General features: G+C 40.1%; 1 protein-coding gene and 1 pseudogene across 12 annotated transcripts in view; one reads left to right on the plus strand and one right to left on the minus strand.

The window, feature by feature from the left end:
• The window catches only part of FN1 (fibronectin 1), a 67,039-nt gene that overhangs the window by 13,300 nt on the left and 39,639 nt on the right, over nt 1–14,100 (minus strand). For 6 of the 12 annotated variants that reach the window (XM_031029928.2, XM_031029925.2, XM_006735003.3 and 3 more), the window contains 12 exons: nt 12,847–12,936; nt 11,346–11,615; nt 10,323–10,439; nt 9,489–9,653; nt 8,798–8,953; nt 8,007–8,120; nt 6,926–7,195; nt 5,524–5,711; nt 2,526–2,613; nt 1,610–1,786; nt 433–522; nt 41–220 (listed from right to left, as the gene is read on the minus strand). In XM_031029928.2, coding sequence (XP_030885788.1) covers nt 41–220; nt 433–522; nt 1,610–1,786; nt 2,526–2,613; nt 5,524–5,711; nt 6,926–7,195; nt 8,007–8,120; nt 8,798–8,953; nt 9,489–9,653; nt 10,323–10,439; nt 11,346–11,615; nt 12,847–12,936 — 1,905 coding nt within the window. The remainder of the gene's footprint in view (nt 1–40; nt 221–432; nt 523–1,609; nt 1,787–2,525; nt 2,614–5,523; nt 5,712–6,925; nt 7,196–8,006; nt 8,121–8,797; nt 8,954–9,488; nt 9,654–10,322; nt 10,440–11,345; nt 11,616–12,846; nt 12,937–14,100) is intronic. The other 6 variants (XM_006735010.3, XM_031029927.2, XM_031029926.2 and 3 more) reach the window with 1 other exon arrangement.
• On the plus strand, nt 2,613–5,672 carry LOC102734177 (homeobox protein NANOG pseudogene; annotated as a pseudogene).

Consider the following 14,100-nt stretch of genomic DNA (forward strand, 5'->3'; position numbering starts at 1 on the left):
GGGAGTCCGGCGGAAAATGGCAACAGGGAAGCAGCAATACCAGTGACAGTAGCCTCCGTGACACCAGGGCGGGGACGAGGGACCACTTCTCTGGGAGGGGACCCAGGCTTCTCATACTTGATGATGTAACCAGTAATCTTGGCACGGGGCGGTTGCCACGAGACCAGCAGGGAGTTGGGTGTGCTGGCCAGGAAGTGCAGGTTGGATGGTGCATCGATGGCTAGAAGAAAACAAAGTTAAGTCTCTAAGAAAGTCAATAACCAGGGAAATTATTCCCACACTCTTTTTCCACCCTTAGAAACAGACTGGAGAGAATCTGAGAGTTCTAATAACTATAAAAATGATTCACTGTCAGCCTGATTTTTGTTTCTTAAGTTCACATGACCCATCACGTTTAAGTCAGTGGCATTTCTCCAGTAAAAAAGTGGTTACCAGTGGAGGCGTCGATGACCACAGGGGAGCTCCGGGCGTTGTCATTTAGGGTGTACAAGTAGATCTTGTAGTCAGTGCCGGGTTGTAAACCTGCAATTTGTGAAGAGATGCTTTTTATCTGATTTTAATTTATCTGGAAAATTTTCAAACTCACCTGCAATTTTCATGGTTCCTCTATCATCCCATACGTATACAGACCACAGAAGTGGTCCACATTTGAGCGATAAATTAGAGCCTGGCATGGTTGTTAACTGTTAATGAGAAACATTATCTCAAAAGGAAATCACTGATGCATACAAAGATACTGGCTAAAGTAAATTTTAAAATTAAAAAATGCTACGTTAAAAGTAGCTATCTCAGAGAAGGGCCTGGGTGGTACAGTCGGTTGAGCGTCCGACTCTTGGTTTTGGCTCGGGTCATGATAGGGTTGTGAGATGGAGCCCCACGTCGGGCTCTGCGCTCAGCGTGGAGTCTGCTTGGGATTCTCTCCCTCTCCTTCTGCCCCTCTCCCGCTCTCTCTCTTTTTCTCTCTAAAATAAATAAATAAATCTTTAAAAAAAAAAAAAGAAGTAGCCGTCTTGGAGAATGAGGGGCAAGCACCTACTGAGTGTGTTTTCCCTTTATTGTCATCAGTCACTGGTAACTGGAATCAGAATTTTAAATCACGAAAAGACCTAAATTGAGCCAGATATTGAATATTCTCTGACTACAACTTGGATCTTTATTTTATTTTAAAATTTAATTATGTTCTTTTTTTTTTACTAGTAGTTAATTTATTCAATACTTTAAAAACATTTCTAAAATGGTAAAAGTAATTTTTTTTTTAATTATGTTTTATAATAGAGGTTAATGTTAAGAACTGTATGCCACTATTGAGTTTCTTTTGGTTTTAAGCATTGTTAGATTTTTTTGATAAGAAAGGGTACATTGATAAAAGATTAAATTTAATAAATGGAACTCATGCCATGTCCCTGGCAAACATTAGACAAAATCAGGCATTCACAGAATACAACTATTTCTAATCATAGTATGAAAGTAGGTTTTTAAAAATTATAGCTGGATTATTGTAAAACATTGGCAATAAATCTAATCAGTGTAAGTGGTAGAGTAACTGATAAGCTAATATATGTTGGGAATAGCAATCAACAAACACAGTCAGTACAGTGAATTCCCTGACCTGTGATGGTATAGCTCCGGACATCTGGCTTGATGGTTCTCTGAATTGGAGTCTGGCCGTTTGCTGGGATGGCATCAACTTGGAAGCCAGTGATTGTCTCAGTCTTGGTTCTCCAGCTAATGGTGATGGTGGTCTCAGTAGCATCTGTCACACGGGCCCTTCTTGGAGGGCTGACATCTGCACAAATCACAACCAGAGATCAATGCCTGGATGACTCCTTTAGGGAAAGTTTTGATATTTTAAAATGTGTTTTTATTATATACTAAATATATCCACTTCTACACATAACTAATAACATATAGATTTTCTCCTGTGGCATCTAGAAAGAAAGGTTGACAGCAATTAAAAAATATGAAAAGACTCACCTTGCATATCTTTTTTTTTTTTTTTAACTAAAAATCTTTACAGATGCTACCAGTGGTTCCCAAGTCTGGCTTTATACTCTCTACCAGTACCCCAACAAGTATTAAAATTATTAATATATTATAAAATAAAATAAGTGTAGTGGGAGTTACAATGATATGGCCAGCCAGCAATAATATATGTATGTACTGTTAGTACTTTGGTACAGAAATTGGGCCCAATTTCGCCCAATACTTTCTGTACCATTAAGGTACAGCAGAAGCCAGTGTGTCCTCCCCAAACATTATGAAAACAAATTCCAACAAGTAGAGCATAAACTAGGTATCAGTCCTAGTTCATAACACTAACATGATAACGTTTTGGAGTGATTCTATTTACGTGCCAGTGTACCACTTTCTGGAGGGGCATTAAACGGTGACAGCAGCAATTCAGAAAGAGATGGGCAAGCAAATCGGTTTCCAAGCTGGGATTCCTTCTATTAACTTGGTGATCTAGAAAATCATTTACCATTTATGGAGAATGTTTGTTGATACTTAAAAGCTTGATTACTCACTCTCCAGAGTAGTGACGATTCCCTGAGCTGGTCTGCTTGTCAAAGTGTCCTTAAGGGCATAGACGCTCACTTCATATTTGGTAGCCACCTAGAAAGAAGGACACAGTAAACTTTAGCAAAGTGATCTTCTAAAGCACAGGTGTTTTCACTACAGCATTAGAAAGACACAACGGTTGTAAAAGAAAAAATAAACTAGCAAACCCACAGCACTATAAGTTCCTAGATGAATTTCATTCCTACACTGCAGATGACCAACAACACATGTAAATTATATGAATTTAAAAATGTGCTTAGGGACTTTTGGCTGCATTGGGCTGGTTGGCTCTTACTGTTGCAGTGGTGACCCACTTCATCCTGTCTTTCTGACTCTTAGCATCTGGAGGTCTTCCTACTCCTCTCAGCTCTTCCACCTAGATCCATAAGCCTGGGCCTTTCTTACAATCTCACTCTTTTTTTTTTTTTCCGTCTACCCTCAACTCACCAACATGAGTGCACGTCCAGCTCTGCCCCAATGCCCGCCTGGCCCCGAAGCACCCAGTTCTAGGGACTCTTCTCCAATGCCTGAGATTTATGGGCCTGAAGAAAATTATGCGTTCCTGCAAATGTCATCTGCTGAGACAACCCACGCAGAGACCGTCTCTCCTCTTCCTTCCTCCATGGATCTGCTTGTTCAGGACAGCCCCGACTCCTCCACCAGTCCCAGGGTAAAACTACCACCCACTTCTGGAGAGGAGAGAACAGTGAGGAAGGAAGCTATGGCCCAGGGCAAGAAACAGAAGATCAGAACCGTATTCTCTCAGACCCAACTCTATCTCCTCAATGATTGATTTCAGAGACAGAAATACCTCAGTCTCCAGCAGATGCAAGAACTTTCCAACATTCTGAACCTTAGCTATAAGCAGGTGAAGACCTGGTTCCAGAACCAGAGAATGAAATGTAAGAGGTGGCAGAAAAACCATTGGCCAAAGGAGAACAAGAGTGTGACTCAGCACAGCAACCGCAGAACACCCAGGCTTCTATTCCTACCACCAGGGATACCTGAGGAACACTTCTGGAAACCTTCCAATATGGAGCAACCAGACCTGGAATAACCCGAATTGGAGCAACCAGACCTGGAACAGCCAGTCTTGGAGCAACCACTCCCGGAACGGCCAGTCTTGGAGCAACCATTCCTGGACCAGTCAGACCTGGTACCCCCAAGCCTGGAACAATCAGCTCCAGAACTACGGAGAGGAATCCCTGCAGCCCCAGATCCAGTTCCAGCAAAATTCCATCAGTGATTTGGAGTCCATCTTAGAAACTTCTGGGGAAAGCCATAGTGTAATACAACAATCTGCTAAGTATTTTACTACCCAGCAAATAATGGATTTGTTCCCAAGTTACTCTGTGAACGTACAGCCTGAAGATGTGTGACGATGAGTATATTATTCGATCTCAATTCGGGCAGTGGCTGTATTACTTCTCCTAGGCTTTGCCTTTTGTCCTATATATCTCTGCCTCGATATTTTTGTTTCCCATTATTCTTATTGTGTCCATTGAGGGGGTACGATTGGAGTCAAAGAGGTTTCAGTAGCATTGGCTGCTATGGACAACATGATAAAAGGTGTTTCTGGCTAGAGATAACCAGATACAATCCTAATGTGGATATCTTTAGGCTCTAGAATCTAACCTCAAGAATAGAAAGTGAAGATACAAAGACGTGTGATGAAGGATAATTTGTATTTTCTGAGATTGTGAGGCTTTTCTTGTTAATAACCTCAATTTTTAATGGTGAAGGGTTAAGCTATAATGTGCTTCATTGATTTCCTCTGTCCCTTGTGATGTTTTACTAGAACTGTTAATTTGTTCATTATTCTAGTATTTGTAGAAAGATGTTTTGCATTTTAATGTATCATGATAATAGTACCAGTCTGGCTGACTGGATTATAGGTTTAAGTACAAACAAATAAAATACCCACTTTAAAAAAAAAAGTGCTTAGGGGTTAACACTAAGTAAGCTATAACTTACATTCTTACACTGAGCTGATCCAAAATGGGGGAAATGGGTATTAGCCTGTTTTTCTCCTTTATGATCTGACAGATGCCAATCATGAATTTGTGTGATCGTGGAGAGGCAGAGAGAATGCTCTATTCTCTCTCTGAAACCTCTTTCTGTCATTTCTCCTGAAATTGGCCTTATGTTAAGAAGTACATCAATTTCCTGGATTCCTGGCTAGTTTTCCACATGTGCGTGTAAAGGATTATAAATGTTTCAATGAAGGGAGGGTCAGGTAGGTTGGTACGAACTAGAAAATATTCCTTGCCAAGGTAACAGAGCTCAGAAAATGCATAACCAAAGTGGATTTATGCATTCAGCCTATGGACATATGAATTGCGGCCCCCCCCCATACACACATAAAGCCTTTTTAAAATAAACAAAATGAATATACATTTAGAGAGCTATGAAAAATCCAACACTATTTATAAAAGTCCATCCCAGACAATCATCTGGAAGAGCTTAGGTCAATATAGAGAATTCTACTTGACACAAAATTACAATAAAATTATTTGATGGCAGAGGCAAAGAACACAGTCAGATTTATTATGATATTTTATCTCCACCACCTTAAACTGTGAAAGAGATAACTACAGTTGATCCTTGAACAACGGAGGGGTTAATGGTGCCGACCCCCTGCACAGCTGAAAATCTGCTTATAACTTTTGAGTCCCCCAAAACTTAACTAATAAAAGTTGTACTGTTAACCACAAGCCTTACTGATAAGTAGTTGATTACCACATACTTTGTATGTTATTTGCATTATATACTGTATTCTTACAATAAAGTAAGCTGGAGAAACGAAAATGTTATTAATAAAATCCAAAAAAGAGAAAATACATTTATAAATCCTGTACTATAAAAAAAAAAAAATCCGCGTCTAGAAGTGGACCCACACAGTTCAAAACCATGTTGTTCAAGGGCCAACTGTAGTTTATTCCAATGAAAAAGGGCACTTCTTACCATGAGTCCTGACACAACCACAGATGAGCTGTCAGGAGCAAGGTTGATTTCTTTCATTGGTCCAGTCTTCTCCTTGGGGGTTACCCGTACTCGATATCCTGTGAGCTGAACATTGGGTGCCGTCCACTGGGCGGTCAGGCTTGTTGGCGTGACCTGAGTGAACTTCAGGTCGGCTGGTGCAGGAATGGCTGTCAGGAGGGTCATTGGTTAGAGTTATCTTATAGGAACTGGGGAAGAGGGAAAATAAAGTGAATTCCAAGAAGTTTGGTTAGGTGGGTTCCCTGGTCAAGCAAAGATTCAGTATGAGCAAGTACAAAAAGGGATGCAAAATAAAGAAAACGTTTGCTGAAAAAATGTGTTCTATATCTACCAATTCTCAGAATCACTGGAGGCACTTGGGTAACCATGCCAGAAGTCTAAGAGACTTTAGGTTTTAGAAGTCATTTTTTGTTTGTTTTGGTTTGGTTTGGTTTCGTTTGGTTTTCTGCTTTCCCTTAAAAAAAAAAAAATCAAAATGGCTTATTGGCCATTAGGATTGATTTTCCATTTGTATGGAAAGATGAGCAATAGCCCTTTTCCTAGATAAATGATCTGTGCATGGAAAACCATTTCACAGAGTATTCCATCCCCCAAAAGATAGAATTATGTTTTTATCCTCTTTATTTGAACCCCACAGCAGATAGTGCTGCTAAATTTGAAGTATTCTCTGTGGTGCAGCATAAGAAGAAAACTGGCTCACAACAGAAGCAGAAAAGAGAAGCAAAGAGCAATAATACAGATAGTCCCCCCCAGGGTTTATGCTGTCACAGGGACACAAATTTAGCATTCCACTCTGCTTCAGAAACAAAGCACAAGCGGATAAAGTATTGTGGAAAGCATTCGCCCTAAACCAGCTCCTATGTGTCCGGTTCTCAATTCTTTAAGCAAATCACACACCCCGCACATGATCTCTAACCAGAGAAGGAAGGTCTTACCTACGTGTTCTCAGAATCATGCTGCTAGAAAATGGCCCAGTTTGGATTCCTTTTTTAGAGTAAGTTCTAGGATGCCAAACTTCTTTCCTTTATGCACAGTGAGTATAACCACAGGGAGTCAGAGTTTAGGGAATAATCCACAATTTTAGTATCATCTTCAAATGTCTCACTTTAGGGCCTTATTTATAAGCCAAGCCACTCTAAAACCTCCCTGTATTAGACTGTACCTGAATATCACCTAAACTTTATAGTTTATGACGATTCTTTTTTAAAGAGGGTCTTTCCTAATAGACAGGCTGCTTTTTTTTATTCTTTTTTTTTTTTTTTCCCCTTTATAGGGACTCAATAGCCCGCTCAAGTAGAACTCATTCAGCAGGGCATAAAGCTGCTGTGCCCGTGAGCACCCAGTGGTGCGGTTAACAATATACCTGTGGACTGGGTTCCAATCAGGGGCTGGCTCTCCATATCATCGTGCAAGGCCACCACACTGACTGTGTACTCAGAACCCGGCCTGAGGCCTTGCAGCTCTGCGGTGTCTTCTTCACCATCAGGTGCAGGGAATAGCTCACGGATTCCATCCTCAGGGCTCGAGTAGGTCACCCTGTACCTGGAAACTTGCCCCTGTGGGCTTTCCCAAGCAATTTTGATGGAATCGACATCCACATCAGTGAATGCCAGTCCTTTAGGGCGATCAATGTCTGTTAGGCAAATTAATGGTAAGAGGTTATGTGAAAAGCAAGTTGTGAAATAAGCATTTTTATAACGTGCAAAGCAGTTCTGCAGATACCATTTTCTCGGATTAATTCAATTCCAATTAACCCACTATCAAATGGAAAAATTACTTGACACATGATTAAGTTTCTTTTGGTTTAGAAAAGATTTAATGTTACATCACTTATTAAGACGTAGGTGTATGTGAGACACATAGGCACCTTGCAAAATGTCCCCACAAGGAGGATTTATTCATATTAATTTTACGATATTCTACCAAGATTCATTTTTGCAGTGTGATGTTAGTCTCACAGACCTGGATTTTCTATACCTTGGAAGTGGCAAGGTTGATTTTCAACGTTAGGTTCAGATTATTATAATCTTTCTTTAACTCTTCTCTCCCCCTTCTATTATTTACATTAAATGTGCTCCAGACAGTTTTCCAAATGCTCCAAACATAACACCTTCATGAAGCACGCTGCAATCAACTTTACCATCCAGTCGTAGAAAAGAAGGTCCAGGCAAAATATTTTTGTAGATTTGCTATAGGCAAATGAGATTTTGCTGAGGCCATATGAGCAAAAGAAATTCGAAGCACAGCAACTAGGATAGTTCCACAACTTCTTTCCCTGGATGTTCATTGCTTAGCACCAAGAAGGAAAAATGGGCTCAGCTCAAGATAACGAACTAACCGAGTTGGCTTTCTCTAGGTGTAATTGCAAAAGACATGAGGAAGGCATACAGATGCCTAAGAACAAAACTGACTTTGAAAATGGGAAAGAAGCATTGGTTACGTACTCGTTACTGCAGTTTGAACCAGAGGCTGACTCTCTCCATTTAGATTCTGAGCATAGACACTAACCACATACTCCACTGTGGGCTGCAAACCTTCAATGGTCATTTCTGTTTGATCTGCAAAGGGAGTAAAAAGCAAATGCAGGATCTGTGTCATCCACTGTAAGGCCAGTTAAGTGGCTGTCCGAGTTTGGTAATAAATGCCTGGTGGCCTGGATTTTTCATTTGTAGATTTCTCATGAAAACATGGATGAGTCAGATATGATTTCTCTTGGACAGATATGTTCATTGCTAATACAAATCGCCATATTGGAGTAAAGTCAAACTAAAGGATCCACTCTAAAATTTAATATGATGTCTCCAACAATGAATGACGCTGCTCTCGGAAAAAATGAAAATTAGTTTTGACTTTAAGATATTGCCTTAGGATCCGTATTTTACCAGGATTTTATATGAAAACAAAAACAAGAGCTAAAAGGATCTTAAAAAGTTAGGCCACCTCTCTCCTTTGTGTGCATGACTAAATAAAACCACAAAGAGAGATCTAATAATGCAAGATGTCCATACCAACAAACAGAACTACACATGTAAAATGAGGAATGCACTTCTCCTAAAAATTCTGCCGTGGCGGGAGTCTGTAACAATCTCAAGTCCTGAATTCACAAATGGGGAAACTTTGACATATGATATGAGAATGTACAGTACTCAGACCTAGGTGGCCATGTATTTTAAAAAGCATATGTGTGGCCCTCTTCTGTTTATCCTGATGAATGGGAGATGCTGGTTATTCTTACCTGGACCTGCAGTTTTCGTTTTTGATGGTCCTGAGCCATTTTTGGGAGTTGTGGTCACTCTGTAACCAGTAACAGGGGAACTTGAAGGCAGCCACCTCACACTAATGCTGTTGTCCTGAACATCAGTCACTTGCATCTGGGATGGTTTGTCAATTTCTACAAATAAGAACAAGGAGAAACCAGTGAGGCCCCAGTCGGTGGGGACAAGAACGGACAAGGCTTGTTTCCAGTCCTGGTAGGCACGGAAAGATCTCTCATCACTATTGATCACTCCCAGGTGTTTCTTTTGCAGAAACACCGAGATTGCCTTTGGGAGGTGGGGCACGCATCTAGGTACCATTACCTATTTTCAAGATGGCTGCTTCATTCACGAAGAAACTATGTTCCAAGTAGGTGTTTGTCTTCTTACCTTATCAGCTCATTCATTCATTCATTAACAAATATTTATTGAACACCCTTATGCCTGTCTCTGTTGTAGGCACATGGAATATATCCGTTAACAAAATAGACAAAATCTCTGCCCTTTGCGGTGCTTCTTCAAATATCTGGCTCAAAACTCTGTCAGCTGTCTGTGTTGCTTCATCTTATTCAAAAAGAAAAGCAATTCCACAACGAGGAAAATACCTTGGGAGAACATTGCAAACCTAACCGAGTAAATATTCCTCTGTCTCCCCGGAGGAGGAGTCAGTACCTGTTCGATAATCAATGGAAATCGGCTTGCTGCTTGCCGGGCTGTCTCCACGGCCAGTGACCGCATGCACGGTGATGGTGTAGTCCACTCCAGGTTTAAGGCCACTGATGGTAGCTGTGGACTTGCTCCCAGGCACAGTGAACTCCTGGACAGGGCTACTTCCCCCTGTGTGAAAAGGGGTTAGTCCAAAGCGTGAGGGGCTGAGAAGTAGTTGGGGATTGCTGAGTCACGACATCCACATACTGAGACAGCAATTAGTCACGCCTTTGATTATTCCCTTTAAAAGAGTATTGTTAATAGGGCCCACACAGAAACATACTTATTTATGCATGTACTGAACCTTAATAAGTGTGTAAAAACTGGAAGAAAATTGCAGTTAATGCTATTTTAACATTCCAGCTTTAAAATGTCACTGAGTTGTGGATTAACATTAGAAGGAGAAAGAAGGTAAGTCCTCAACCCAGGATGGCATATATTGTGCTCCTTTTTCAAAATATTAATGTAACACATTCATGTTAAATAAAATTCTGAAAATACAGGAACGTAAAAAAAATACAAATCACTTATTTCACCACTGATCATATATTTGTGAATTTGTAATTCTTTCTTCCTCAGCTCTACTGTTCCTCCTTTAGTATTATACAAACAACTTTGTATCTTGGTTTTGCTACCAATTAGAGCATACATATATTTTTCATATATTCCTGGAAGAGACAAGTTTCCATTGAATGGACTTGCCAAAGTCTCTTTAAATATTCATCCGCCCTTGGGTTTTGAGGTTGCCCACAACAGAATCTGACTTGATTGGAGTGAAATAGCATTTTACTAACGCACCTGTTTCTCCATAGGTGATCCTATAATATCTCACTGTGACGGCAGGAGCATCCCAGCTGATCAACACGCTGGTGGGGGTTGCAGCAATGACTTCCAGGTCCCTTGGAACATCAGAAACTAGAAAAACAAGGGAAAGTTTCCATATCTATAACTTTCAAACGATGCCCAGATTCACTCTGCTCATTTTTCAGATAGCTGCCTTTATAATTCCTGCATATAATAATGTAAATATTATGTAAAATTAGCAGAAATAAAAATTATGAACAATTCAAGGTAAGCGGTTAAGGAAGCAATTCAAATTGTGATAAAATTATTATTATAAATGTATTGAAGCATTTTTTTTTCCTTCAACTTTTTATTTTGAAAAATTTTAAAACAGAGGTGCCTGGGGTGGCTTAGTCGATTAAGCATCCGACTTGATCTCAGCTCAGGTGTTGATCTTAGGGTCGTGAGTTTGAGCTCCACGCCGGGCGTGGAGACTACTTAAAAAAAATGAAAACAACAGAGAAGTTACAGAAATAATATAATGAATGCCTATATCCCCTTCTCTTGGGCATTTGCTAATTGGTAACATTTGCCACATTTGCTTGTCTCTCTTTCTGTGTCTTTCTCTTTTTGTTAATCCATTTGAGCCCGAGGTACAGGTGTCATGATGTTACTTCTCCCCTAAGTACCTCAGCATCTATCTCCTAAAAATACTGACGCTATTTCATTAAAATAATTCTGTTTTTAAGGGAACTTTGAAAGGGGGATTTTCTTAATATTTTGAATAAAACTTTGGGTATTGGAAATGTATCAATATCTATATCCAGTGAGAAATTTCCTGTGATAAAAAAATTACCTTCAATAGAGTCTAAGAAGGAGATTTTCTCTACATATTCTCTCAATTCTCTCTCCATGCCTCATAACCACAACCTATTTTTTTAAAAGATGATGACTCAGACAACACAAAGCTGTTTCCCAGAAGATACCAGCTGCCCAGAAAGTCCTCTGAGTTTCTTTGCAGACCAGAAAACAAGTTACCTGTTGACTGTTGGCCAATCAAGGGAGGACTTTCTTCTCTGCCATTCAGAGCAACAATGCTGACCACATATTCTGTGCCCGGATTGAGATTGGTGAGGGTGATGGAATTCCGAGAGGGGGGCACTCGGTCTTCCCGAGGTCTTCCACCGGTGTGCTCGGGATGATGGCGAATGCGATAGCCAGTGATGGTGGCTCGAGGAGCAATCCAATGGACAGTGAAAGAGTTGGTAGTGATGTCAGAGAAGTCAATGCCAGACGGGGAATCAAGGCCTGTTTTTCCCACCCAGGGGAAAAAAAAGACATCACCAGTTTAGGAGATGAGGAAGAACATAGGGAAGAATGTCCTTTCTCATTAGCACAACAAATTGCCATAAACCTTAGGCCATGATGCACTGATTCTAAGCCACACATAAATTTCAAAATCATAAACTGAACCAGTTCCAATGGCCACCTCAAGCTTTCTTTTCTTTATTCTAAGTAATCCGAGTGATTTATATGTGTCGTTACCAAAGGTTTCTGCATCACTTTTGAAGACAGGTGTTTAAGATATTCTGGGAATTGTTTTCAAATGCTTCAGTGTTCAAGTATTCTATGGTTCTATCCTGTAAGTGTGTCACTCAAAATAAGGCAAGATATGCCCACTCTCAAGTTAAGTGTTTGGTTCTCAAAGAAGCTTTCTGCACTCAGGAGGAAATTGATAGGTCAACAGGGTAGTAATAATGCCAAACATAAAGCTCTCAAAAATGTCCATCATCCTGGACAAATTACAATGCAGGTAAATCCTCATGAATTGGAAATTTAGTGTACTGCAGAAAAATTAATAAGAATTTAGAGTTTATCTCAAATTCAAATCATTTAATCCTTCTGGGCCTTCCAGAACATTTTTATTTTAGTAAAAGTAAATTGAGATATCACAACTCCTCTTTGGAACCAAGTGGACTATAATAAATAAATTAATGGATACACCACATCGCACTTTTTTAAAAGGGAAAAATTAATAGAAGCCCTCATATTAAGGAAGAAATGTAATGTTACGGGATTCGGTTCAACTTATTTACATAGCAAATGGATATTTCATCAAGCAGAAAAAAGAGAGAAACTTGTTGGCTTAGCAAAGGAGGGAAAAGACTTCCATGACAATTTCAGTGTTGGGTCAGCCTTAGATAGAGCTGCCTAATGAGAAGAAATGTTCACCATCTCTAAATTATAAGGATTATATTACTCTTGGGAGATTTTTTAAAAGGATAGACAACAATGTTTCTGGACTATTTTGAGTCCTCTCTGGAAGCCTAGAGTATAATCTTAGTGACTGAAAGTCAGGGTAATACTTGCGGAAGTGTCATTTAATTTTTAAGACCAGTGATCAGAAAGTCATGACAAGGCTATAAGCACCATTACCACCACAAAAATGGAGATACATTTTTAGAAGCAGCATTCCATTTTGCTATTTAAAATCGGTGGGTAAAAGCTATTTGATCAGCCTACTGCCAACATGACTCACCTGTTTTCTGTCTTCCTCTAAGCGGCATGCTCTCGTGCTGTTCGTACACACTGGAGACACTGACCAAATATTCTGTGCCAGGCAGCAGATCTGAAGAGGCAAAGGGGACTTATTTTTAAATTGTGCTCACAAGCATGAAAAAAGCAAAGCGCTCTTAGGACTATTTCAATGGATAAAACAACATACACAGAAGCTGAGTCCCGTAACCTACTTATACTGACGTGAATGTTGCTACCTGGAAGTAGGCTGTAATGAGTTGATAAGGAAAGGTCACCTTGCCCTCTAACGTCTCTAAGCCCTACCCTCAGACGCACTTCTCAGAGTATGCAATACTATGCAATACTATGCATCTTATCTGCAATAAGATGGTTGCTGCCACGTAGTATTATCTCTGTCATCCACTTTATATTATGTCTGTTGAGGGCATGTGATGATAATGACCACGGCACTGTGGATTATCACTGACTCGTCACCAACAACCCTAGCAAGCAGTTTGCTACTATTTAAAGCAGACTTGCGGCCATACGATAAAGTGCAAATATTTAAAGTGTACAGTTTTGACAGGTTTTGGCATATGTATGAACTTGTGAAATCATCACCACATTCATGACAATGAACGTATCCATCACCTCCAAAACTTTGGTTTACAACTATCCCCATTTTACACATGAGAAAATGGAGGCACAGAGAAGTTGTCTTCTTTGACATACTTGCCTGAGATCATAAAGGATTTGACCTAGGCCAAGACCAGTGGCCTTAATAATTAACCTTTACTGGAAAAGAGTCATAGTCCATGGGAAAGTGGTTGGTTCTGCCATATTAAAGTAAGAACAAAATACTGAAAAAATTACATACGCTTTCCTGAGTATCCTCTTCTCTCATTTTGAGGTCCCCAAAAAAGTACAGAGTAAGGGTTCTATTCTTTGATTTCTTACTCGGTAGACCCCATTCCCCTCCACACCATTTTGTAGAGGCCCCTGCAAGGCTTGTATGCTCAGACTCCACTTTCCTTATCCCTGCTTGCCCAGGGGTAATTTACTTAACCACTACAAACCTCAGTCGCTTCATCTATAAAACTGGGTAATAACGGCTTCTCTGGGGGGAGACGGGACTTTGCAATCTAAAGCAGGATCTAGAATAAGATGTTAGAACACATGATGAACATGTGACCAGTCAGTGGGGCAGACAGTGGTCCTGAAGCAGGGGCTGCGTCCTGAGCGATGCTGTAACTACTTATTCCGGAGTGCTCCAGAA

Source organism: Leptonychotes weddellii, chromosome 3, assembly GCF_054177405.1.
Source record: "Leptonychotes weddellii isolate Sample4059 chromosome 3, ASM5417740v2, whole genome shotgun sequence".
In the NCBI taxonomy this organism is placed as follows: Eukaryota; Metazoa; Chordata; class Mammalia; order Carnivora; family Phocidae; genus Leptonychotes; species Leptonychotes weddellii.